The sequence below is a fragment of the Arctopsyche grandis genome, chromosome 12 (assembly GCF_051622035.1).
Source record: "Arctopsyche grandis isolate Sample6627 chromosome 12, ASM5162203v2, whole genome shotgun sequence".
In the NCBI taxonomy this organism is placed as follows: domain Eukaryota; kingdom Metazoa; phylum Arthropoda; class Insecta; order Trichoptera; family Hydropsychidae; genus Arctopsyche; species Arctopsyche grandis.
In genome coordinates, this window is record NC_135366.1 from 9,071,168 (window position 1) to 9,097,847 (window position 26,680).

General features: G+C 35.1%; 5 protein-coding genes across 5 annotated transcripts; 3 read left to right on the top strand and 2 right to left on the bottom strand.

Annotated features, from left to right (window-relative positions):
- The first annotated feature begins 2,687 nt into the window (after positions 1 to 2,687).
- On the top strand, positions 2,688 to 7,465 carry atk (artichoke). The gene is made up of 3 exons (XM_077442098.1): positions 2,688 to 2,878; positions 2,956 to 5,579; positions 5,653 to 7,465. Exons 1-3 carry the CDS (start codon positions 2,742 to 2,744, stop codon positions 7,356 to 7,358), a joined length of 4,467 nt encoding a protein of 1,488 aa, XP_077298224.1. The 5' UTR covers positions 2,688 to 2,741; the 3' UTR covers positions 7,359 to 7,465.
- A 59-nt stretch (positions 7,466 to 7,524) lies between these two features.
- Rpn8 (regulatory particle non-ATPase 8) lies at positions 7,525 to 9,234 on the bottom strand. Its single transcript, XM_077442099.1, has 2 exons — positions 8,888 to 9,234; positions 7,525 to 8,555 (listed from the first exon to the last, which is right to left on the bottom strand). Exons 1-2 carry the CDS (start codon positions 9,102 to 9,104, stop codon positions 7,741 to 7,743), a joined length of 1,032 nt encoding a protein of 343 aa, XP_077298225.1. The 5' UTR covers positions 9,105 to 9,234; the 3' UTR covers positions 7,525 to 7,740.
- Positions 9,235 to 10,810: 1,576 nt separating this feature from the next.
- On the top strand, positions 10,811 to 12,391 carry LOC143919855 (inosine triphosphate pyrophosphatase). Its single transcript, XM_077442407.1, has 2 exons — positions 10,811 to 10,890; positions 11,032 to 12,391. The coding sequence occupies exon 2, from the start codon at positions 11,047 to 11,049 to the stop codon at positions 11,611 to 11,613; it is 567 nt and encodes a 188-aa protein (XP_077298533.1). The 5' UTR covers positions 10,811 to 10,890; positions 11,032 to 11,046; the 3' UTR covers positions 11,614 to 12,391.
- Positions 12,392 to 13,357: 966 nt separating this feature from the next.
- On the top strand, positions 13,358 to 20,929 carry LOC143920251 (myosin-VIIa-like). The gene is made up of 11 exons (XM_077443039.1): positions 13,358 to 13,505; positions 13,590 to 13,850; positions 13,931 to 14,115; positions 14,255 to 15,462; positions 15,541 to 15,782; positions 15,863 to 16,699; positions 16,783 to 17,124; positions 17,202 to 17,425; positions 17,505 to 19,831; positions 19,904 to 20,400; positions 20,473 to 20,929. The coding sequence occupies exons 1-11, from the start codon at positions 13,482 to 13,484 to the stop codon at positions 20,659 to 20,661; spliced, it is 6,336 nt and encodes a 2,111-aa protein (XP_077299165.1). The 5' UTR covers positions 13,358 to 13,481; the 3' UTR covers positions 20,662 to 20,929.
- On the bottom strand, positions 20,831 to 26,653 carry LOC143920253 (uncharacterized). The gene is made up of 4 exons (XM_077443041.1): positions 26,518 to 26,653; positions 23,399 to 26,172; positions 21,320 to 22,516; positions 20,831 to 21,237 (listed from the first exon to the last, which is right to left on the bottom strand). The coding sequence occupies exons 1-4, from the start codon at positions 26,531 to 26,533 to the stop codon at positions 20,953 to 20,955; spliced, it is 4,272 nt and encodes a 1,423-aa protein (XP_077299167.1). The 5' UTR covers positions 26,534 to 26,653; the 3' UTR covers positions 20,831 to 20,952.
- Positions 26,654 to 26,680: the final 27 nt, after the last annotated feature.

Consider the following 26,680-nt stretch of genomic DNA (forward strand, 5'->3'; position numbering starts at 1 on the left):
CCGTTCTTGGTTTTCTTGGTCGACTTTGGTAAAGCTTAGATACTTAACATATGAGGTCGGTCACAAAATTAAAACGCCTAATTGAAAATCGGTAATTAAACTTTATGTAATTACGAGCTCAAAACAATAAAAGTAAAAAAAAAAACAAAGCAATTTTGTAACGAGAAAGAAATTTTCTAACATCATGTTTAATTGGTGATTAATCCGTGATATAGAGTGAATTACCCAAATAGTGATAATAGTATGCTATAAAAACAACAATTTATATTAGTATTTAATAAACAAATAAAATTCATACATATAAAGCCTAATTTAGAAACTGTGCTCAAAGAAACATTTGAATCCTAGATATTTACAAGCTCTGATGATTTTACGAATGCTTGGAATTCAATAATACCTTAATATTTGCTAGGTATTACGAATAAAGGTAATGAGTATCGTATAACGATAGCTCTAAGAATGTGTTCAAAACAAAAATGTGACTTTCCAACTCAGTTTAACAGTCGAGTGACATTTTAATGAAAACCTAACCCCTTCATCTAAGCTGGTACCAATTTACAGTTGAACTTTATTTTCAGTTGTAATAAATTTTGACCATTTGGAATGTAATTCTCCACATGAATCAACTTGCGTGGGTTAGACGATATATATTCCAACTAGCCAAAATATATTACAACTGAAAATACGCTTTAACTAAAACGGCAGTTGATACCAGGTTAGATGGAATATATTCCAAATAGTCAAAATATATTAGAACTGAAAGATACACTTCAACTGTAACATATATACATAATACGTATGTATGATATGTATATTTACAGAAAAAAATAGTAATCACACGTACATAGTCAAGTTTATATTTACAATGCTAATGAAAATGATGAGCTTGAAAAGATGTGTCCCAAATGCAAGCCAGTAACCATAGTTACAAAAGGAAAGGAACATCGCATAAAGGTAAATTAAATTAAGATATATATGTACCTACATATGTTACAGTCGAAGTTTATTTTCAGTTGTAATATATTCCAACTGACATTTTAGGTCATTCATATTCGAATACAATTCAATTAGTAAATTATATCTAGTCAAAATATATTACAGCCGAAAATACAATTCAACTATGACTATAGTTGGTACCAGGTTAGATGGAATATATTCCAACTAGCCAAAATATATTACAACTGAATGATACACTTCAACTGTAATATTTATACATAATACGTATGTATGATATGTATATTTACAGAAAAAAATAGTTTGCTTTATGTATAAGATTCAAAATTTGGGAATAATTTTTGACTATTGATCAAATAATGGCACGCTATTATAGTGAATATATAAACCACGGGTGACCGTAAAAAACTCTACAGTGAAAAAGTCGAAAATGTTCATTTACCATGCATACCAGTGGCGTGCGCTGAAATTCTCTCTTTTTGTCGTACAGCCTTACTTAATGTGCACGAGCAGGATACAAGAGGAACAGGCTGTTCCTCTTGTATCCCGTTCGTGCACATTAAGTAAGGCTGTACGACAAAAAGAGAGAATTTCAGCGCACGCCACTGATGCATACATATAAAAAACGGTTAGTATATATATATATCATTGGCGTGCGGTAAAACTCTCTCTCCCCCCGTCGTACATCCTCACTTAATTTGCGCGAGCAGGATACAACAGGAACAAGAGGAACGGCTTTTCCTCCGGTATCCTGCGCGCGCACATTAAACAAGGCTGTACGACAAAAAGAGAGATAATTTCACCGCTTGCCACTGATATATATATTATATATACATAGTACCGTTTACCATGCACCCTTTTTTTTGATCTTTCGATTTTCGATCTTTGCCTTCCGATATTTGCTTTTTCGAACTTTTCACTTTCGGTGCCGTGAGGTAGACCCATAAACCACATATCATTTGAAAAAAAATCGAATATTTACATTATAAAACAGGAGCTACGTATGTATGTATAAAGTGCTTAAACAGATCAACGTACTTTTCTATGGCGCGTTGTGCTCGAAAGGCGTAACCATGTAGCACACAATTGTAGCACACACGCCGTGACGTCTCCTCCACTTGTCTCAATTTTCTGGTCAGAAGACGTTGACGATGGCGTAAATGATTGTGTATTCTACATTTGTGCGGATTTCTATCTGTTAAAATCATTACAATCAAATATATTTACTACTACTATCCAATGTAAAACTGCGAATGCACTTATCCGGTCAATCAACCAAGTTTTTTTTACATAAGTGTATGCACATTTAATTAAAAATATTGCTTGTTTTCTAAAGGATGTTGGGCAAAAGAAGCTGGCGTCCTATAATTTGCATACAATTAAACACATACATAGAAGGCATAGAGTTTAACTCTAAATTCGTTTTTCTTCTTAACGCCTTACCTATCCTTGAATAGAACAATGAATGCTAAGGGAAGTGTGATTGTTTCATCACTAGCACATTGTTTCGTTTATTATATTATACGAGGTGCAATACAAAAAAATTTCGAACGCATGCCAAAATTGCACATCCAAAGGTTACGTAATTCTCTAATCGTTCTTTTTATTGTTATCGAACGGTGAATGAAATTGAAGTGGATCACAAAAGATCCGCAGACAATGGTGTTATAGAAATGTTAAAGAAGACATTGTTTCGAAATACTTGATTTATTTGATTACGATAAATGTTTTAGGGTGATGGTGGTAAGGAGGAGTGAATCGCGTGATGAGGTAGTCCAGTATATGCAATGAGACTTCGGAGGCCACTCGTGGTATTGGTGGTGGCTTTGTTGGGGGTTGCAAAGTCTCAACGACCACCATGCCCACCACCCGCCAGTATTCTACCATGTGTCTGTGCTACTCGGAATGAAGAACTTCAAGTCTGGTAATTAAAAATTGCTTAAATCTCGTATATGTATGTTTAACAAATTCCAAGACCCTAAACTGATTCCTACATTTTAGGTGTACTCACAGTGATATGCCCAAGGTAGTTCAGGGTCTGAAAGCGATAGGAGAGTACGTGTCAAGACCGGTCGATGAGCTGATAATTGAACATAATTACTTACCAGCTCTACCAGGTAGAGCGTTCCGGCCATTGCGTGCTTTGCGTTTGATGTTGCGACATAATAGTTTGGAGCGCGTTGCTCCAGGATGGTTGGCAGGTTTAGAAGACTCCCTGATGGAACTCTTCATAGTCGAAGACGATCTTCGCAGTCTTCCCGTAGACAGCGTTGCTCACATGAAAAAATTGCAAGCAATCACCATAGAGAGTGATCAATTGAAGCGTTTACCCAGTTTTTCGAGGTTGAACAACCTCAGGTACTTGAAAGTGCAATCGTCATCGCTTATAGAACTGAACAGTCGAAGTTTCAAGCACCTGCCTTCTCTGGAGAAACTGCACGTGACAGGTAGTCCGAGATTGAATAGATTGGAGTCAAATCTCTTACACGACCTGCCCAGACTCTCAGCGGTCAACATTTCCGATTGTGGCTTAAATTGGATTCACCTAAGAGCTATGTCGCTGTTGCCTTCATTGGCTGAAATTTATCTCGAAAACAATAAAATATCAGATGCTGGAATGGTGGGACGATCGTGCAGAGAATTGCCAGTTCTCGCTACTCTCAAACTCGATAACAACCACATCGACAGATTAAACGAAGCATCTTTTGTAGACCTTCCATCTTTGAAAGAGTTGTCTTTGTCGAAAAATAAGATTACCGAAATATTCCATGGAGCTTTTCATAAAGTGCCGTCGCTGAAAATGCTAGATTTGAATTATAATACTGTGCAACGTGTTCATCCTGAATCTTTTTTACAACCTTCTGGGAGTGGTCTAGAGGAATTATGGTTGGTCGGTAATGAGATCAATCACGTTTCGGAGTTGCGTGCTATCCTAGACGCTTTACCCAGACTAAAATTTTTAGATCTGAGCAAAAATTTGTTGGAAGATATTCCTTATGGAGCGTTGAGGGGACATGCTTCTTTAGAACGCTTACATTTAGACAATAATAAGATCAGAATGATAGAGAGAGAGGCATTTATGGCAATGCCAGCTCTTCGAGAGCTCAGATTGAAAAACAATTCACTTTCTAATCACATTGATGGACCCTTCTGGAATTTACCAGCTCTAAAAGGACTGGATTTGTCATTCAACTTCTTCCGTCGTTTGGAACCTAGACTTATCACTAACCTACCTTCACTTCGTAAAGTGGACTTAAGTAATAACAACATCGCTATAATAGACCCCATGACTTTCATTGAAACTCCATTGTTAGAACATGTAAATCTATCTGGAAACTCATTAGCTTCTATGCACCCAGCAACATTCAGACATCTAATGGGTTTATATGAATTAGATGTAAGCAAAAATCGCTTATTAGAGTTTGTTCCAGGATTACCCCGAGGAATTGAATATGTTCATATAGCCAACAATCAGATGAATTCACTTCCACTACCTCCCTCTCCAGATCTAGATCTGCCATCGCTTAGAATGCTTGATATAAGTGCTAATTCAATTCGAAGCATTCCTTCTAGTGTTATGAGCTCCCTTCCACAACTTAGAAAGTTGGACATATCGTTTAATGGCTTGCAACATATTGAAGAAGGATCTTTTGCAGGATTGGCGAGACTTGAAATGCTACACTTGCATAATAATATGATTATGTCTATAAATCCAAGTGTGTTTAAAGATATGATTGGTCTAGCTTGGTTAGATTTGCATGGAAACACATTAGAAACGATCAAGTCAGATATATTTAGAGACACACCGCATTTGAGGAAACTAGACATAAGCAGAAATAGATTGAGAGACATAGCCATTAGCGCTTTAGAAAGTGCTAGGAGTTTAGAAAAAATTAACATTTCATCGAATTATTTAACGGCACTGCCAGAAACTTTTTCTGGTTTAGAAAAATTGCAGATTTTAGACATAAGCAATAATCAATTGAAGATAATATCTCCAAAGGTTTTAAGTACACTTTCGTCACTGAAAGAATTAAGAATGTCAAATAATAAGTTGATAGAATTGAAAGAAGGCGCATTTCAAGATTTGCAAAGCTTAGAGATTTTGGATTTGAGAGGAAACGAATTGGAAGTGATGCATTCGGGAAGTATACGTACTTTACCTGACGTAGAAACCATTCTTTTGGGCGAAAATCATTTGATGGATATACCAGATGCAGCGTTTGCAGAATTGCCCGCATTAAGAAGCGTCGAATTGCAAGATAATAATTTAAAACACATTTCAAATAACGCATTTTATAAAATACCACAGTTACAATTCTTAAATTTGAGCAACAACCATATCGGAGGCCTTGATTCAGCAGGTTTGAGAAATCTAAAATCTCTGGAAATTTTAGATTTGAGCAATAACAAAGTGACTAGAGTTGGCGCTATGTCTTTTGAAAACATGGAGTGGTTGGTAGAGTTGAAAATTGACAATAATAAAATATGCGCTGTACAAGGGTCACCGTTCAATGGAATGCCTCGGCTCAAAGTTTTAAGTATGAGAAACAATAAAATGACATCTTTGCCAGAAAAATCAGTCAAATCACTTAGAAGTAATATTGCTGTTTTAGATATAGATGGTGAATAATTTAAATATTTTATCTTAGTTTACATATTCTAACACAAAGTTTTTAAAATTATTTTTATGTTTAGGAAATCCGTTGGCTTGTGGATGCAGTTTAGCTTGGCTTCGATCGTGGCTTCAAGAAGCATCATCTGTGGGGCCGAGATGTGCAGACGGATCACTTTTGAAAGAGAGAAAACTCTACAGATTGGAATGTGAAGGAGATCGATCTAAAGAAGAACCCGTACTCCCAGGATGCGAAAGTGAAATCATTCAAGACATACCTTTATATGGTACGTCTCAAGTGTTTTCACCTTGGATGGAAAAAATTAGGGATCAAGCTCAACCGGTTCCTCAAATAACCAATAACGTCCAAATGGCACCTTCACCAGAAGAATCAGAATACTTTTACGATGAATATGTTGATTATCCTTTCAATGATACCAATTTAGTAGAATTGAGCAATTCTACTTTGAGCAAGCTGCATCATGGGAATCGAACTCTTCCTAATTCCACCCCATCATATCATTTCGTTCCCGGTGACACACCAACTTTGTATGCCGGACAAAACACAAATAAAACATTGCTAAGCCCTGTAAATAGTAATGGCAATGGCAATGCTGCATCTAATGGAGGTTTCACATTCTTTGGAATGCCCTTGCCGACAATTAATATTGGGAAGTTGTGGGGCTCAGAGCGGAAAAGTGAACGGAAAGCTAGTAATGGACGGTCTCAAGATATAGAAAAGCTCCAATTGTATAATCTCACTGAACCAGATTTACAAGCTGGGGGTTTCGTTCCACTCACACCAGGTGCTTCAGGTGGATTTACTCCTATTTCTGATCCAACGTCAAACATCACTGGTTATCAAAGAAACAATTCCAATTGGCCAAGTGACTTTCCATCTCATACGTCAATCGACGTAACAAAAAAACTAGATCCATTCCAAAGCACCATCACCGACAATGGTGCCTTATTTGACTCTCCGTTGAATTCGCAAATCAATCAGACCAATTATTTACTATCGCCAATTGCAACCACTATTAATCAGAGCTCTGTTGAAGTAGATAAACAAAGTTTCGAAGATGATGACAAAGTGACCCATTCTAATCCAACTAAGCCGAAAAATAATGAAAATGCATTCAATCCAATACAAAATATAGAAAGCGTTTATGGTGTTAATTCTCTCAACAACTCTGTGGCTGCATTCGCACCTAACAAAGGACTAACAATAGACGAAATTGTAGAAAAATTGCACAAGAATAAATCTAGCAATAGCGCAGTGGAATCAGTGGAAAATTTATTCAATTCCTCACAATCCAATAAAATTGGTCCTATCGGAAATAAGCTGGATTCAGAAAAAAAGTTTGATGGAAATGATCCAAAACAATCAGCATCCCCTAGTGCATTATCAGTTCTAACTGTACCTGGAAAAGACCAGCAATATTCCCCCCCTATTGGTAGGAAGACTGCCACCATCACTAAAGTTGAACATCCCCATGGTTCCAGCGAGCAGACATCACCATCAAGTGAAACATTCAAATCAAATAATCGAGGAGCTAAGACATCTTTCCTCAGTGAATATGATTCAAGCATGAAGAGCAATCCATATAATAACTCTTTCAATTGGTATTATAAAAATTACAATCAAAGTGCTTTAGAACCTTATATTGGGCCAGGGGTGGAGAGATTTGGCAGTGGACAGAGTACTCTTAAATGTGATATTTGTGTGTTAAGTGCGTTAATTTCTGTCGGCATTCAATTTCAATATGTAATATTAAGATATGCATTTTAATTATATTGTCTGAAGGAATCCATTAGTAATTTATAATCGTTATGTATGAGACTTGCTTTGTTAATTTTGCATGTATAGAGTAAATAGTGTATATAATAAACACATATAAAAACAAATGCAATTATTTTAATTCCATGATAAATAAATTTTGGTAAAAAAATAAATAAATTAATAAAATATTAAATTTATTTTATTGGAATCAATTTTTTTTGACAAACAGAAATATAAAATAATTAGTGATATTTTAAGTTTACTTAAAATTAATACAAAAGAATGAAAAACTGCATTGCGACCTAAATATTTATGTGACTGTATCTGGCAGCCTTTTTGTAGCCGGTTTAGTTGAATAGATCTCGTATTAAAATTAGGGTTTTAATTCTAATTATGTTTTCTTTTTATCGTCTTTACTGGAGGAAGATTCTTTTTTCTCATCCTTTTTATTTTTATCATCTTTATTTTTATCTTCCTTTTCCTTCTTATCTTTGGCCTCTTCTTTTTTACCTTCTTCGGCATCTTTGTTGGTCAATTTGTTTGTAATCAAATCATGTAGAGCAATAATCGATCTAACGAGTGTAGCTAAATATACGACGAGCATTTGATCATTCGTTTTTACGTACAGATTATCGATAAAATTATCATGGCTAAAGTCAGGGAACATACTAAGAATATCTTGCCATTGATAAATTATTTGATGATTGATGGGTAATTCGCCTTTTCCTACTTGATATAAATAATTCCTAATGTCGCTCAACTGTGTGTTTAGGCCTTTCAAGCCAAGGAGTTGATTTGTGATACGCTGCGATAAGCTTCCAATGGTAGTGTCCTTGATATCTCTCAAAAGATGTTCGACGCCTACTTCTTCCGCTTCTTCGGCTCCAATTTCACTCGGCACATGATCGAAAGTTTTCGACGTGGGCGATCCGTCATCGTGAACTTCTTCTACGGCTTGATAGGCTTCGGTGGGCAGACCTAAATCTTTCGGTTTAGCGTCGATAACCACCAACACGCAGTTGGGACAGTATTTTCGTATTAATTCGTTTATGGCAATATCGTTCTGATATAGTTTGGGTCCTGTGTGATACCAGCCGACCACTCTTTCACGTGCGTTGACCTTTTTGAACATTCCATACATATTTTCGAGATAGTCATGATCCAAAAACCATACAGATTTATCTTTATCGTCTTCATCAAATGGAACTGAAAGAGAAATTAATAAAATTAATACTTGCACAACATGAAATTAAAAAATAAATTGAAAAAATTCTATCGCATATAATTGAAATCGTATTGAAACACTAAGAATAAGAAAGAAAAACAATTTGAAATAATTGTTGGTTTCTCTAACATATGATGATTAGGCATTTTTTTAAATAAACATATCACATAGAAGTTTTTGATGAAATAAAACTACTAATGAGGAAAATATAGTTGTTTTGCCATGTTTGAATGGCTGGGTTATGTCAAAGATTTGACCGAGTCACTATGACCGGTCGAGTATATCAAACTTAAGAAGTATGTTAGAGAGTTACCAGCAAAGCTGTTGGAGACGTCGAGTACACCCTTGGCTCTCCAGCAACCTAGAAGAACTCCAACGACTCTCTTTTGGTTGCCGATCTTGCCCATTCGGTTGAAGTGGTCCACCACGCTGAGCAGCACGAGCGGATGCACCACCACCTTGGCAGCCGTGACGCTGGTGCCCCCGACGGCTCCGCCCCCCACCGTGACTGCGCCCTCCGCGACAGGCATTTCGACGATACCCCGACTTTTGGCACCGAATGCTGTGGACGACCGACAGCGCCGCCACACTATTCACATTACTCGACAATTTCCTGACGGCTGACAGAAGTCGCAACGCATTTCCAGCCAGTCACTCACTATCACAACTCGATTATTCGAAATTATTTCAATTTCAAAATTAACTATTTTTAAATGTTGGCATGTTTATACATGTAGCTATATACCTACCTGTTAGAATTCTGGAAATTTAACCCTCGAATACTGATACATCCAACATCACACGAGCAGCAAAATGGGGCACAAAGTAATCTCCACTCAAAATTGAGCAAAATTCATTTAAAACGGAGTAAAAGCTAATGTAATAATGAAAACAATTCAAATATTTATTATTACTACGCTCTATAATGATTATAATGTATTTTATCGTTAATGAATCAGCTATAAATTACTTCGCAGAAGTACATGCCTGATCAACATAGAATAGTACATTTTTTTATTTTAAAACTTTTTTTACTATATGTTGTAGGCGGGGTAGGTAAGTGTTGACCGTATCCCGGCCTAACGAAACACTGTTGTGCTAGTTTTATAAAGTTTTATTGTTTGCCTATGGTTGTACAAAGGTATGGTATTTGTGGGCAAAAGTATGTCGTTCAGCGGTCTCTGGATATGGTAGAGTGTCGCTGGCTCGGCATTCAGCTATGTTCAGAAGGTCTCTGGATGCGGCAGTGTGTTGCTGGCTCGGTGTTCGGCTATGTTCGGAAGGTCTCTGGATACGGCAGTGTGTTGCTGGCTCGTCCGGCTGGTTGATCTTCCAAGTCCGCGTAGTGTAGTGGTGGCTGGTCAGGAGCTGTATGTCGACGCTTGCTGCTGTGGGTCGACTGGCGTTGTTTGGGTTGTACCTCCTTTTATAGTGTTTCTGGAATCGCCTGACCGATGGTGGTGGTTTGTTGATGCGTAAGAAAGGAATGCACTTTTGTCGAGGCGTAGAATTTTCTGGAACGATTGATGGAAGTGGTTGTTGATGCGTAAGCGCATGTGGTTGTTGATGCGTGAACGAGGAATGCACTTTTGTCGAGGCGTAGAATTTTCTGGAATGATTGGCGCCGTTCCGCTCGATGTGGTTTAATGGTGGCGGCGTGTTTCGACCGTTTTGGTTCCACTCGACTGGTAGGGGCGTTCCGCTTGAGTTTAATATAATGACTGCAGGTGTACGACGTCTGGTTTTCGGGAATGTAGTTTGTTGTTGCGGAATATTCTCGAATGTTTCGATGACGATGACGACGACGAGATTCCTACAATGTATATTCTGAACTCAATTGTCCTATAAACTTCTTACGGCGATAACGGTCATTTGAACTTTATCCAGGATATTTCTGAGTAATATATAATATTGTTGCGTGGGGGTGGGTTGAGGATCCAAATGAAAAGCCAAAGTCATTTCACAGCATTTATTGGCGCCATCCATACACACGATATCTACTACCGATATTTGCAATATTTTCCATATCCAGTTCCTAAATAGCAACCACAGATTGCAATATGGAAACTGGAATCGGGACCGACGCCAACGACGAGTCGTCGAATCCATTTTATTTTTTATCTTTCGACTTTCCATCAAGTCACTTTCCAAATTGTAATAAAGTGTCATTCTATTGGGAATAAATGCATAAAAACATATTTTATTCGATGTTTTAATTTGGCTTATTTAAGTTGGTAATGAAAGATGGTCGTACAATTTAAACTTATGTTATAAACTGGGTTTAATTTGTCAGTTTTGCGTCAGGACTATTTCAGGGTAAATGAATGTTTAAATAATTAAATAATTTGATGTAATGTCAAATTGTTTCATAATTTTATTGATTATAAGTCATTTACTAGTGTTAACTAGGCATTTCTTAAATTTAACCTATAAATTAAATGATTTTATATCTTTCAGGTTTTCATTTTCAAGATGAGTATGAAAACAATTACATTAGTGACCAGCAATGTAAAAAAATTAGAAGAGGTGGTTGCAATTCTCGGTTCAGGGTTTCCTCGAACATTTCGTCATCAATCGTTGGATCTTCTCGAACTCCAAGGCACTCCGGAAGAAGTCGCACGATATAAGTGTATTGAAGCCGCACGACAATTACCCGGTATGCCGGTTCTCATAGAAGATACCTGTTTGGGCTTTCGTGCGCTCTCTGGCCTTCCAGGTCCGTATATCAAGTCGTTTCTTGATCGTGTAGGCCCAGAAGGACTCGACAAAATGTTGACAGGTTGGGAAGACAAAACTGCTGAAGCCCTCTGTACCTTTGCGTTTTGCGAAGGCGTCGATCAGGAAGTGTTTCTCTTTCAAGGCCGAACAGAAGGTGATATAGTCACTCCACGTGGAACTAGAGATTTTGGTTGGGATTGTGTGTTTCAACCAAAAGGATACGATAGAACTTATGCAGAACTACCGAAGGAGGAAAAAAATAAAATATCTCATAGATATAAAGCTTTAGATAAAGTTAGGAATTACTTTGCGAGTAAGTGAAATGCTATTTGACTTTGATTGTACATTTTTATTTTGATTCATGTTTAATATTATTTTATTTAAAAAAAATAAACTATTTTTCAAATGGATCTCATAATTACTTTCAATGTACATACATACCTATATATATTAATGTTTTTCATGTGAAATTTAAACGTATATTGGCCTCATGGAAATATTCTGCAGTTGCAGCATATTAAAGCTGTTTTTTTTCTATTTTAGTAAAAATATGAACCGTTTGTTAACTGTTGCTTCTATTTGTATCTGTTAGCCGGTTTTGATATTTATTTTTAATGAGGAAAAGATCTTTCACAAATGAGAACCACTGCTATAGGTTATTTTTCGTGAATGCGTCTGAAATATAATTCTGAAAATTCAAATTATAATATGATAAAAAATATGGATTAAGCAAAAACAATACATCATGTACTCTGAAGCAATAAAACAATAAATATCGTTATCAGTACACATAATTCATTATACTCGAATTGATATCAGATAGAATATTCCGACACAGTTGGATTGCAGTGCTAAATTTTATAAATATTGTAGTCAAACGTGATGATTCATGTGATTGAAATGTTCTGTATGCATGAATGAACTACGTATATATATATTCTCTCCATTATATTTCATAAATTACTGCTTAGACTTCATATTTTTTAAAGTACATAGAAATATTTATGTAAATTTTCAATAAGATTTTTATACAAAATTATATAACACTAGTGTTGTTGTATTAAATATCATCTCACGGGTGTTGGCATATTAAGTTATTAAATAAAAAAAAATTAAAAGAAATGTGTCGGTCCTGTGTTTGATCCACAGGCGGTCGAATTATTTTCAAATAGCTTTTAAATATATTTAATTTAATATTTATATTTAATTGTTTAATATGAAAAAAAAATGGTAAAAACTACCTACCTACCTCAATATAAACAATATAAAACACCAATTGAAAAAAAATATATATAAATTAATTAATTAAATAAATTTTCAATAGATGGCGCTAAATGCTCAGAGACTTAGCGCCGTCTATTAGTAGCAAACAGTATATATAGAAGTTTTTTCTTTTATTATTATATTCGTATACGTTTTGTTGGCAGTGGTTTAGCTGTGACGTACATATGTATGTCGAATCGAAACTATTATTATAATAAGGCGAGCGTTATCTCAGACAGACAGTCGGACACACAGAATAGTGATATTATATACGGGTCTACCTCACGGGCTCGAATGTGAAACGCCCGAAAACGCAAATATCGGAAGGCAAAGATCGAAAATCGAAAGATCTTAAGTCGAAAGATCAAAAAAAAAGGGTGCATGGTAAACGGTACATACTCACTTAATTTGCGAGAGCAGGATACAACAGGAACAAGAGGAACAGGCTTTTCCTCCCGTATTCTGCGCGCGCACCTTAATTTTTACCATGCACCCTTTTTTTTTGATCTTTCGACTTAAGATCTTTCGATTTTCGATCTTTGCCTTCCGATATTTACGTTTTCGGGCGTTTCACATTTGGGCCCGTCACGGAGACCGATTATATACATATATGATTAAAAAATGATGTTTGTAATTTATATAATTTATAATATATTTTAGTAAGAATTCAACAAATATGCCAGTAAATTACGTTAATATACTAATCTCGATAATGATATCGCTTCAACATATCCATTTATTGCACACTGACACAATAGCTATGATTGTCGAATAGATATGTAGAATACATAGATAAATCCATCAGTTTGATAAGTCTAATCAAGGGATGACGCTGATAAATTCTTTTTAGTTATTCACATAGAACGGTATGGAGTTGTCGATAATTCCAAATAATTAATGTTAATATTTCGGTGAAAAAACTAAATATGGCGGATTCAAAAGCTGCCATGGTAATTGATTTCCTATTAAATAATATGTACATATTCAACACGGTGACTGAGAGTTTAATCAGTGTTTTGTTTTTGTGATTTAAGGGTGAATATATTTGGATCAAACCCATCCAACAGGATGAGTTTGAACTACCCAGAGGATGTAAAGTGATAAAATCCGATGGTAAGAAATTTATCGTTCAGGATGACGATGGCAAAGATTTCACCGTATCGTTTGACCAGGTAATGAAATCCATGCATGCGACATCTATTAGAGGCGTTGAAGATATGATAACCCTCAGTGAACTGCAAGAGTATGCTATTTTGAAAAACTTACACATGCGATACAAAAAGCAGCTCATATATGTGCGTAGTTTTCAATTATTATTTATTTTTATGGAAAAATCTATTTTGAAGTCTTATATATAGGCTTTGTTTCATTTTAGACATACACAGGTTCTATGCTTGTTGCTATTAATCCTTATGAGATATTACCTATTTATACGGGTGAACAACTACAACAATATCAAGGAAAGAAAATTGGAGAAAAGCCGCCACATATTTTTGCAATTGGAGATGCTTGTTATACCGAAATGAAAGATAATGCTGAAAATCAGTGTATTGTTATAAGGTATGTGTAATATGCAATTGAATAAGTTTGAATTGCATGCTTGAGACATTTTAGATATTGTTACTTTGAGCTTAATATTTTATTTCTATATTAATAGTTTTTTTTTTACATTAACTTAAGTTGTTACTAAATCTTGCAGTGGTGAAAGTGGTGCTGGAAAAACAGAAAGTACTAAATTAATCCTTCAATATTTAGCCATGGTGAGCGGGAAGCATTCATGGATTGAGCAGCAAATTCAAGAGACTAATCCAATATTAGAAGCTTTCGGCAATGCTAAAACGGTCCGCAACGATAACTCTTCAAGATTTGGAAAATATATTCACATAAATTTTAGCAACAAAGGTACCATTGATGGAGCCAAAATTGAACAATACCTTCTCGAGAAATCTAGAATTGTTTCACAGAACTTGGGGGAGAGAAACTACCATATATTTTACTGCCTATTAGCTGGTATTTCTTCAGAAGAGAGAAAACGCTTGGAACTTTCAGATGCATCAAATTACGAGTATTTAAAAGGTGGAAAAACACTTGTGTGTGAGAGTCGAAATGATTCCTCCGACTTCAAAGATGTCAGAGCTGCTATGAAGGTGTTGAATTTTTCTGATGAAGAAATATTCAGCATTTTTCAATTGCTAGCTGCCATTCTTCATATGGGAAATATAAAATATAAATCTACGACTGTTCAAAATTTGGAAGCATGTGAAGTTACCGATGGTGCTAACTCTTCTAGAATTGCATCTATGCTCGGTGTCAATAAATCATTATTGATTGATGTGTTGACGAAGAAAACCATCAAGATCCAAGGGGAACTTGTAATAACATCGCTTTCTAAACAGACCGCTTTGGAAACGCGCGATTCTTTTGTAAAAGGAATTTATGGCCAAATTTTCATTAAGATAGTCGAAAGGATAAACAATACAATATACAAGCAGAATGTGAAGTCAGCTAATATCATTGGCGTTTTGGATATTTTCGGCTTTGAAAATTTTACGAAAAACAGTTTCGAACAACTTTGTATTAATTATGCCAACGAAAATCTACAACAGTTTTTTGTGAAGCATATATTCAAAATGGAACAAGAGGAGTATACAAAAGAGGGTATAAAATGGGTGAACATTCAATACGTCGACAATCACGAATTGCTTCAAGTGATCGGTACACAAAATATGAACATCATGTCGCTTATCGATGATGAGTCTAAATTTCCCAAAGGAACCGATCTAACGATGTTGAGTAAACTTCACTCAACACATGGTACAAAGCCAATGTATCTCAAACCGAAATCTGATCATACGCACATGTTTGGCGTGAAGCATTTTGCCGGAAATGTTACTTACGACGTTGAAGGTATAATAAAAAAATAGTTATAATAATAAAATAGACTTGATTTACTCTAATTATTAATATCATTAATAATTTTTACAGGATTTTTAGATAAAAATAGAGATTCTTTCAGTTCAGATATACGTGCTCTTATAAAGCAATCAAGCAATGTATGGTTGAAAGATTTGTTTGGTGAAATTTTGAATGACGTTGATGGTGGTAGAAAACAACTGACTCTATCCACGCAGTTTAGAACATCTTTGGATAACTTGATGAAGTCTTTGTATGCGTGCCATCCATTTTTCATTCGTTGTATAAAACCGAATGAATTAAAAAAACCAAGGGTAATTAAAAAAATCGTTTTATGTTTTAATTATTTATTTAAATCCACTAATATTCAATGAAATTGTATTTTATATTTTAGATATTTGATCATAGCTTGTGTGTAAGGCAATTACGGTATGCCGGGATGATGGAAACGGCCCGTATACGTAGCGCTGGATTTCCAATTCGACACACCTTTCACGATTTTGTCAATCGCTATCGTATACTAGCAAATAACATCTCACCTGCTCATAAAGGAGATTGTAAAGTGTCGGCAGAAAAAATTTGCAAAACCGTTTTGCCTAATCAAGACGAGTATCAAATTGGTAATACAAAAGTGTTTTTGAAGGATTTCCATGACGCCTTCTTGGAGGAAACTCGAGAAAAAATGCTCGAGAAATATATTCTGTTGATCCAAAGGAATATCAAGAGGTGGATATACAGACGTCGTTTCCTTCAATTACGAGCTGCTGCTATTATTGTACAGAAGCGTTGGCGTGCTCGAGGATATCGTCAGTGGTATTTGACGATGAAACAGGGCTACCTAAGAATGCAGGCTTCTATTCGTTCCAGACAGCTCACAGCAGAATTTAATTATAAGAGGAAACAAATAGTCAAAGTTCAAGCCCTTGTTAAGGGTCATTTAATTAGAAAAATGATCAAAGAAAAAGGATCTTATCTTAAAAAGCAAAAATTGTTACTTCTTAATAAGAGAGATGAAGAAATTGCAGACATGAAAAATTCAGGTGTGGCTGATTACGAACGCAAGGCTACAGATAATCATGAGAAACGTGTGAACTTACTATTCAAAAATGTTTGGTTCTCTAATGCACACGATGCACATAATATGCCAACTAAAAGGAATGCTCAAGTTGATGGTAGATATGTGGATGATGTATTCATGTTCCTTCAAGATTCTTCAGATTTGCCTAAATCGGTATCTATATACATGTATATTACGACATTATTGTGATTTTTATGTTGCATTTTAGTTAGCTCTAATCATTATTTTTATTCCAGGGTATTGATCAAAATAATGTAATAGCTATGGAGATTCCCGAAGAAAAAGTTGAGGATTTGTCCGAATATGACTTTAGAAAGTTTGCTGCTACTTATTTCACCGGTAATAGTAGTTATCAGTATTCTAGACGAGCTTTAAAACGGTCTTTATTAGAGGGAGAAAGTGAATTTATCGGAAACGTGCTGTGGCCAGCAGCAGGAGCACTTTGGACTGCATTACTAAGGTTTATGGGTGATCTTCCGGAGCCTAGAGATGTAGGAGAACCTGAATTAGTGCCTGTTATGACGAAGTTGGTAGAAACCATTGGAAAGTCATATGCGTCTAACTCTTCTCAAATACAGGTTATATCATAAATTTATGTTAAATTTTATTTAAACTTTTGGCTGGATTATAACGATTTTGTATTAATTATATGTAGAATTTGAATCCTGACACAAAAAACATGACAAAAGAAAATCGCCAAAAACTAATAAATATGACGTTAAAGAGACAAAACAAGATAAAAGATGAACTACGTCGAGGATTTATGGAAGATGAACAGACCAATGATTTTTATGAGAAATGGTTGAACTCTAGAAGGACAACGAACCTTGAAAAACTTCATTTTATTATTGGTCATGGTATTTTGAGGCCAGAACTTAGGTGCTTTCATTTGATATTGCCTTCTATTTATTTTACTTACACATTTTGTATCAAGTGTAATATTAAAATAAAATTTCAGAGATGAACTATATTGTCAATTATGCAAACAACTTTCAAACAACCCTTCAAAGCCGTCTCACGCCCGTGGATGGATTCTTATGTCTTTGTATGTTGGATGTTTCGCTCCTAGCGATCGATTTGTGAAATATTTGAGAGCATTCATTCGAAGTGGTCCGCCTGGCTACGCTCCTTATTGCGAGGGTCGTCTCAATCGAACATTGAAAAATGGAGCTAGAACTCAACCACCCAGTTGGATAGAGCTCCAAACTACGAAATCTAAAACGCCAATTTCTTTAAGCATCACTTTCATGGACAATTCTTCCAGAGTCATCGAAGCCGACTCAGCATCTACGGCTGAGGAAGTTTGCCACCAAATAGCCGATCATGTTGGGATCGTTGATACATTTGGCTTCTCTATATTCATCAATCTTTTTGATAAAGTTTTATCATTAGGTAGCGAAGGTGATCACATCATGGATGCAATTTCTCAATGTGAGCAATATGCTAAAGAACAGGGAGGAAATGAAAAAGGCGCCCCGTGGAAACTCTACTTTAGAAAAGAAATATTCTCACCTTGGCATAATCCTATCGAAGATTCCGTTGCGACAGATTTAATATTCCATCAGATCGTAAGAGGTGTGAAATATGGGGAATATAGATGTAATACAGAAAATGATATAGCTATGATCGCGGCGCAGCAATACTACATAGAATACGGCAAACAAATGGACGATCAAATTTTACATAAACTTGTTAATAATTATGTACCCAATCATTTCTTAAAAGCTGGAGACAAAGCTATTGTTAAGTGGGAAAATCTAATTAAAACTGCATTCAAAAGCAGCAACAGTATAAAAAACGGCGTAGATCCATTACATTGCAAGGAGGACATAGTTATTTTCGCCAAATTAAATTGGCCCATTCTATTCTCTCGTTTCTTTGAAGCTATACGTGTAAAAGGATCGTCAGTGACAAAAGATAATATTATCATTGCTGTGAACTGGACTGGAATTTTCATAGTCGACGACCAAGAACAAATCCTTTTAGAATTGTCATATGTTGAGATAACTTATGTTGGATTTGTAAAAGATGAAAAGTCCAGATTTGGTAATTTTATACTGAAAACAATACAAAAAGAAGAATTGGTCTTTCAAAGTATGGACGCTCAAGAATTGAGTGATTTAGTCATATTTTTAATAGAGGGATTAAAGAAGCGATCATTGTATGTAATAGCACAGAATGATTACAAGGGAACCGACTCTTCTAGTTTCTTAACATTGAAGAAAGGTGATTTGATTACTTTGGTGAATGACTGTACTGGGGATATAGTTATGACAGCAACATGGGGCAATGGTGAATGCAATGGAGTTCAAGGTCTATTCCCGACAGATCAAATATACATTTTACCAACAATGACAATGCCTCCCCAAAATATTTTATCACAATTTAAGAAAGATGGTGCATTCGATAACCAAAAATCGAAGCCTTCTATTTACTCTACAGTACAGCGGAAAAAGATGCACACCCTACAGAAATATTCTCAGGATAATTTCAGATCAGGTCAAGCTATTCACGTTGGTACAGTTTCAAAAGCCACCAGCATCGCATCTATCAAAAAATCTGGCACTGAAGAATTGTGGAGACATAGTAGGGATCTACTTCGAATGCCATTGTTGGAAAAGTTACAAGGAAATCATATGTTATGTAAGGAAGCTTGTACTATTTACACTGCAATTTTGAAATATATGGGAGATATACCTGCTCCAAGGCCGAGAATAGTATCAGAGTACACAGATGAAATATTTGCTCCAGCTTTGAAACATGAACTTTTGAAGGATGAACTTTACTGTCAAATAATGAAACAACTGACTAGTAACAAAATCCAATTGAGCGAAGAGCGTGGCTGGGAGTTATTCTGGTTGATAACTGGTCTCTTCCCTTGCAGTCAAACTTTGCTCAAGGAAGTGAACGAGTTTTTGAAGACCAGACCACATCCTATCGCTAAAGAGTGCATACAGCGATTATTCAAAATACAGAAATGTGGACAAAGGCAATACGCTCCTTATTTGGTTGAAGTTGAAGCTATTCAGCATCGCAGCATGCAGATATATCACAAGATCTATTTCCCCGATGATACAGACGAAGCATTTGAAGTGGAATCTACAACGAAAGCAAAGGATTTGTGTTTACATATCGCCGAAAGACTTAGCCTTAAAAATTATGACGGTTTTAGTCTATTCGTTAAGATTGCCGATAAAGTATTTTCTGTACCTGAAAGCTATTACTTCTTCGATTTTGTGCATGAACTTATCGATTGGATGAAACAATCGCGTCCATCGAGGAATGGTAAGAAACTCAAGAAATACACTTTTTTTCTAATCAAGAATTGCTTTTATTATTTTTATTTTTTTATTTCAGCTGGCACCGCCATTCATTGTCAGTATCAATTATTCTTCATGAAAAAATTGTGGATTAGCACAAATCCCGGCAAAGATGTGAACGCTGATGAAATATTCTATTTCCCTCAAGAGTTGCCCAAATTCTTGCGTGGATACCACAAGTGTGACCGAACGGATGCGGTGAAAATCGCCGCTCTTATTTACAGGTCACGATATGGCGACGATAAATCTCAATTAGCTGGAGCTTCTCTTCAACTTCAAGGTCTCTTGCCACCAGATCTCATTCGCTTGCAGTCGGTGAATGAGTGGAGGAAGCATATTATAGCGGCATACACGAAGGATGAAGGTAAGACGCCTGAACAAGCCAAGGAGGCTTTCTTGAAGAGCATCTACCAGTGGCCTACATTCGGCACAGCCTTCTTTGAGGTAAAACAGACAACTGACTCAGCATATCCAGAATTTGTCATCATAGCCATCAATAAGAATGGCGTGAGCATCATACATCCTGAAAGCAAGGTAAATACCGTAACCTACCAAATAAAGTTTTTATATTATGAACTGTTTCTTAAAAATTTATTTATCTTTTAGGAAATACTGGTTACATATCCATTTTCGGATTTATCTAATTGGTCATCGGGTAATACGTTCTTCCATATGACTCTAGGCAACTTTATGAGAGGTTCCAAATTACTCTGTGAAACATCATTAGGTTATAAGATGGACGATCTTATTTCTTCATATATTTCATACTTCAAAACAGCAAACGATAGAAAATAAATGTTGTAAATTTAGTAAGTATAATTTGGGGACTGCACGTCGATAGTTTTTAAAACATAGATGTATTTATATGTTTTTTTTGTTTTTTTAAGCACAGTTTATTTAAATGAATTAAACTTGGCTTAAAGTAATATGATTTTAAATTATTATAAGAAATTAAATATTAATTACACATATTGTAATTGCATTATTTATTATATTGATAATTAAATTTTTACATCAAATTTGTATATTTGAAAATATATTAAAATAAAATAAATCGTTGTACAAAAATTCATGTAGCATAACTATTTAATTTAAATTATTAACACTGTCGAACACTTCATAGCACAATCCTGTGTATTGTTTGTTTTGTAGATCGAATTTTATTGTACTCCCATCATGATATATTTGTATGACCATTCTTTGGATTTGTAAGACCAACTTATGTTCATGTCCTAAAACTTTATAATTAAACCAGGGACCGTTGTAATAACCAGTCGCCAAATGTGAAAGCGTTTTTCCGTTCAGTATAATTTGGTAACCAACAAGTGAACGTATTTCCAGAATATCATCTTGGTATTTTATGCGAATGGCCTGTAAATAAATGGTACAAATATAAAGTTAGTGACGTATATGTATGCATTATATGTATTTATTTAACACTTTTGTTACTTACTAATGTATCATTTAGTCTTTTGACAGATATTTCCCATTTGCACGATTCATTGCAATCAGCTGCAAGTCTTGTCCATTCGTTAGGTATTTTGTATGGAATGTGTGAATTATGAACATTCGTTATGTCTTCCAATCCGATTTCACATTTGTTTGTAAGTCCAATTTTATCTAGAATTGGATCTACAGTTGATGCTTGGTAACTGTAGGGTTGAACCAATCCTATCCAATATAGATTGCTCAGTGGAACCATTTCATAACGATAGCTTTCAGTTGGTGTTATTACGGATATATTGACATCTTCTGATTTTATCGGATGGTCTACGATGAGTCTTATATTACCAGATGTAATTTTTTCACCCGTAGGATAGATTCGAACATAATAATCGGAATACATATATTTCAAGAGATCTGTAATGGTTTCATAAATTTTGTAATAGTCTTGAGGCAACTTTTCATATCTGATATCGTATGTGTAATGACGAAGGGACGTCAACGCTGATTCACATTTATATGAATTGAATCCTTGTTTTTCTTTGCATTCTTTGTAAATATTGCTTTCTAGTGATTTGGACATCATTTGTTCTTCTGATCTTTCACCTTTCATCGATACTTGTAAAATTGTTTGATTTTTAACACATTTATTGTCGACGCTATTGCTTGCATAAAATATCCAATTCCCAGTGATATTTTCATTTTCTATTGTTTGTTTGCCTTCTATGCATATATTATCATTTTCCATATCTGGCTTCGAGCTTGTTAGATGGATATTGATGTTTGAAACTTTTGTGCCGACGATTTCTGATACGATGTTAATGTCCCATGACTTCATCAATTTATCTCCTTTTCTGATATTGTAAGTGGTTTTTAAGTTAACTTTTTTGTTTTCATTGTCCGTGTCTTCTATAGAAGTGTGTATGGAAATGTCTGAATGCGTTGCCTGATGTGTCGAACTTGGCGTGTATTTAAATCCTAAGCCGCACATTCCCGATTCCGGTGAAACTATAAGATACTCATGCCAATGTTTTAGCGCTATTAATGTTTTGAAGAATGGATACTCTTCCGTGTAGCTGTTTTCATTGCTTGTGAATATCTTTTTCCAATAATCCAAACGAATAGGTGACACATCTCGCTCACAGTCAAACACTGCATATTGACAATTTAGTCCGGTATTTTCATTGTCCGATTCCCAGATGATTTTCTATACGAAAAATAAAAAAAATGTATATACAAATATGTTAATTAGAACACTTATTATTGTATTATAATATAGGCTGACCATATTTCTTTGTAATGAAAACGGGGTGTTGGGATGTGAAAAATAGTAAAATAATGAAAAAGCGATCGATTAGTTACTAATCGATCGTACACAAGCAATAGTAGGTTCATAGTTTTAATTAAAAAGTGAGACAAAATAGAAACTGGCGGGATGGCTATGAAATATGAGAAAAAAAATGGGACTATCCAATTCAAAATGAGTCGTATGATCAGCCTATATTAATAATAACTCAAATATGTACATATATACATATGTTACAGTTGAAGCGTATCTCCCTGTTGTAATATCTAATATTGGCTAGTTGTAATGGTTCGGTGATTACTAGTCAAATGTGAACCGGTCACAGGACAACCGGTCGCTCTAGATCGATCACACGTGATCACCCGTCACCCTAAAACTGGTCACGAGAAAACTGGTCACACCCATAAATTAAAAATTGGTTGAATTTTTGGGTGTGATCAGTTTTTTCGTGACCAGTTTTCTCGTTACCAGTTTTCTCGTGACCAGTTTTAGTGTGACGGGTGATCACGTGTGACCTAGGGCGACCGGTTGTCCTGTGACTGGTTCACATATGACTAGTAGTCCGTTTACCGTTGGAATATATTCCATCTAACCTGGTATCAACTACAGTCATATGTAGTTGAAGTGTATTTTCGATTGTAATATATTTTGACTAGATATAATTTACTAGTTGAATTATATTCGAATATGAATGACCTAAAATGTCAGTTGGAATATATTACAACTGAAAATAAACTTCGACTGTAACATATATATGTATACATATATCTTAATTTAATTTACCTTTTTGCGATGTTCTTTTCCTTTTGTAACTATGGTTACTGGCTTGCATGTGGGACACATTTTTTCAAGCTCATCATTTCCATTGTCATTGTAAATATAAACTTGACTGTGTACGTGTGATTGGAAGCCAGAATCAGTTAAATTGTCTTGTAATTTATGGTGCAAAGAGGCTTTTAAACTCTTCTGCTCTAAGTTGTAACTTATATCCGTATCAAAAGGTATATGTGCATCCAGCACGTGTATCCTTCGGCTTCCGTGCCACAAGTCGGCAATGGGATTATATACAGACATACCATACCGCTGATGATACCACCAAACGGTATCATATCGAATTTTAGTCGTCAGTGCTCGTTTATACTGAGACATTACTAAATCAAATGAATATTTGGTTTTTTTGATAGTTGGCATCTCAACATACAAAATTACTGGTACTCCAATATCAGTTGGTATAATGACTTCTCCATTGACGATCTGCTCAATTTGATATGATGTAGTTTTGGAATATTTTTTAAGTATATTCCCTCTGTTGTTCCACAAAATTTTGATACTATCTAGATTGTATTGGGATACTGATACAACTCGATCGTATTTTAACCACACAACTTCAATGCTTAAATCATTCATTAACTGTGAATTAAGCAAATTAGAAAGGTCTTCAGCGGATGTAATGGCGAAAAAACTTTTCATGAAGGGTTTGTTGATTTTTACATGAACGTACATTGATAGTTGATTGAACATCATGTTGGAAATCTGAGGTGACCATTGTGCAAAGAAAGACATAAAGTTGAGGTTGGTTAAACTTCCTATAGATGTAGCGCGATTAGTAAGACCTAATCCGAAATTTGGATCAAAGTAATCTACGAGATGGTTTGCACTCAAAGTATTAGTGATTTTTGGTTCTTTGACAAATTCCAATATCTTTTTAGCATTGTGGGCACGCAATCGATCACAGCTCACAGTAGCCTTTGAAAGACTTTTCAGTGTTGTGTAGTAAGTATTGTACAATTCTTGATCCGTTTCTGATATCATGTACCAATAAAGTTTCATATGATCATTCATAGTTGCAGCTGACATGATAATTTGAAGGGCAGTGGCTCTGACTTCCAAGTTATCTTTTCGGCTCATCAGTATTGGCCAGTAAATGTTCTCAATACGCTTTGGATGTTTGAGATGTCCTTGTTGAGCTGCCCACATGGCCAACACCCTTAAATGAGGAGTAATTTCCAGCATCGCTCCAGTCGAATTCCTCACGACGAGCTCCAAGTATTTCATCACTTTACCGTTATCTATGTTTCTTAGTGCATTCAAGTATAACACTTGCTTATTATAATTATCAGTTTCCTGTAAAGTTTGAATATAATGATCTATGTATGTTTGCAATTCCACATCATCTTGAGAATGATAATGCATAACTTTTGAAATCATCGAAGCAAACATTATCACAGCTGTTTGTTTGACTTCTTCTGAGATATTTTTTGAATCCAATGTCAATTCATATAATTTCTTAAGAATAGTCTTGTCTGGATATTTTATGTAATATGGTATATCTTGAATCATTTTTACAGCAATATCATCTTTGACCTTGTGTTCTTTTATGAGATTACAGATAAATGTGGTACTGGCGTAAGTTCCCGCATGTGGAAGTAGTTTTAAGAATATATCCATTATTTCACTATCTTCTTCATGCTTAAAATCAGCTATTTTTTCATAGCAATGTTTCAAACAATCTTCATCCATATATCTCAATTGCCGTAACAAATAATTTACATTTCCATGTTGCTCATATGTATTATCAGATAAGCGTACATGACTCGTTTTGAGATAAGTATGAACTTTTTCGAGAGCCATTCTCATTTTAGACATTATTATCTCTTTATTGAAAATTTGGCGTCTTCCAGTTAAGTCGTATATTTTATTTTGTTCGAAAAATTCTGTACTGATCCCATTCTTTTGCATGTTTTGTTTGTCAACTTCAACATGATTTGCCAGTTTTTTGTTTGATAGCTTGTGCAAAGTTTGATTTATAAGTATAGTGTGTGTGTCGCTGTTGGCGTTAAACGGAGTAAAGAGTATGCTGTTGAATCCTTCAATGTGATTTATTATGATATCTTTATTTTTGATTTCGATATCATAATATCGTTCACTAGAGTGCGTAATAGGTTCTTCCTGATTGTCTTCACACTTGTTAGAGTTTGCATCTATATTCAAATCCCATTCAAATGTCTGACAAGAAGATGCAGTGTGATGTTTGGTTATTATATTGTTTTTTTGGGTCTTCGGATCGACTGTGTAAAGAACTTGACAATTTCCATACACGGTTTGTTCTTTGGAGTAGAACCCGTATGGCTTTACTTTGCTAGAATCCAATTTGTTCAAATCAATTTGAAGTAGAGACGATATTGCCCTTTTAATATTCACCGACCATAAGTTATCGTTAATGTCTGTTAGAACTTCAACAATCTTTCCATTTCTATCATAGTGTATTACAAATGGTTTGGTGATACTTTCTGCATCTGACTTTATTGGAAGCTTATTAGATTCCCTCCATCCATCTCCTATTCCCGAGTAAACTGTATGGGTGACGTCTAATAATTTTACCAAAACACCATCAGTAATTCCGGTCACATAAATTTTAGCATTTATCAAGTATTCCGATGTGTAAAAACTTGGTTTTTGTACAGAAGCTTGTACTAAAGCTTTATAGTCGTATTCTACTTCTTCTTGTAACATAAAAATGTTGCCCCTCGCTACTCCTAACACAGCTAACAGCAATACTAAACATAAAAACAGTAAAAGCTTAAATATTTTTTCATATCGGTTATAAGGTACTAGTGTTTTTACCCGGCTTCGCTCGGTATTTGCAATATAAACCGCTTAAACATGGCCAATCTAATAGTAAACATTTTATTAAATTTATTTGAATATTTATTTCGTTTTTTTATTAAATTGAACGTCACGGAATCTACGACTCAAACAAACATACATACATAGAAAATCTCTTTCGAAATTATATATTAGATTTTCAGGTTTAACGATATTATTTTAATTAACATTTAGGCAATGTCTCTTGTACTATGATATAACAATATTTAAAATATAATATTTTATATTCAACTCACTGACAAAGAACGTCATTTTACTGAAGCCACCTCGGATGCAGATAGACTGCTAAATTAAGCCATAAATTTTCATTTTAAATGTTGAATTACACAATTATCTTTTATACACGTATCTATGTTGACCTTATGATAATATGTCATTACTTATTTTTATTATTCTGTT

Bases quoted from the DNA above. Each gene is read 5' to 3' on its own strand.
- Rpn8 (XM_077442099.1), bottom strand. From the start codon at position 9,104: ATGCCTGTCGCGGAGGGCGCAGTCACGGTGGGGGGCGGAGCCGTCGGG. The intron at 8,556-8,887 runs GTAACTCTCTAA...TTTCTCTTTCAG, and splicing joins CGTCTCCAACAGCTTTGCTG to TTCCATTTGATGAAGACGAT.
- LOC143920251 (XM_077443039.1), top strand. From the start codon at position 13,482: ATGGCGGATTCAAAAGCTGCCATG. The intron at 13,506-13,589 runs GTAATTGATTTC...TTGTGATTTAAG, and splicing joins CGGATTCAAAAGCTGCCATG to GGTGAATATATTTGGATCAA. The intron at 19,832-19,903 runs GTAAGAAACTCA...TTTTTATTTCAG, and splicing joins ATCGCGTCCATCGAGGAATG to CTGGCACCGCCATTCATTGT.
- atk (XM_077442098.1), top strand. From the start codon at position 2,742: ATGAGACTTCGGAGGCCACTCGTGGTATTGGTGGTGGCTTTGTTGGGG. The intron at 2,879-2,955 runs GTAATTAAAAAT...CCTACATTTTAG, and splicing joins AATGAAGAACTTCAAGTCTG to GTGTACTCACAGTGATATGC. The intron at 5,580-5,652 runs GTGAATAATTTA...TTTTATGTTTAG, and splicing joins TGCTGTTTTAGATATAGATG to GAAATCCGTTGGCTTGTGGA.
- LOC143919855 (XM_077442407.1), top strand. From the start codon at position 11,047: ATGAGTATGAAAACAATTACATTAGTGACCAGCAATGTAAAAAAATTA.
- LOC143920253 (XM_077443041.1), bottom strand. The intron at 22,517-23,398 runs GTAAATTAAATT...TTTTTCGTATAG, and splicing joins GAAAAGAACATCGCAAAAAG to AAAATCATCTGGGAATCGGA. The intron at 21,238-21,319 runs GTAAGTAACAAA...ATTTATTTACAG, and splicing joins AAAGACTAAATGATACATTA to GCCATTCGCATAAAATACCA.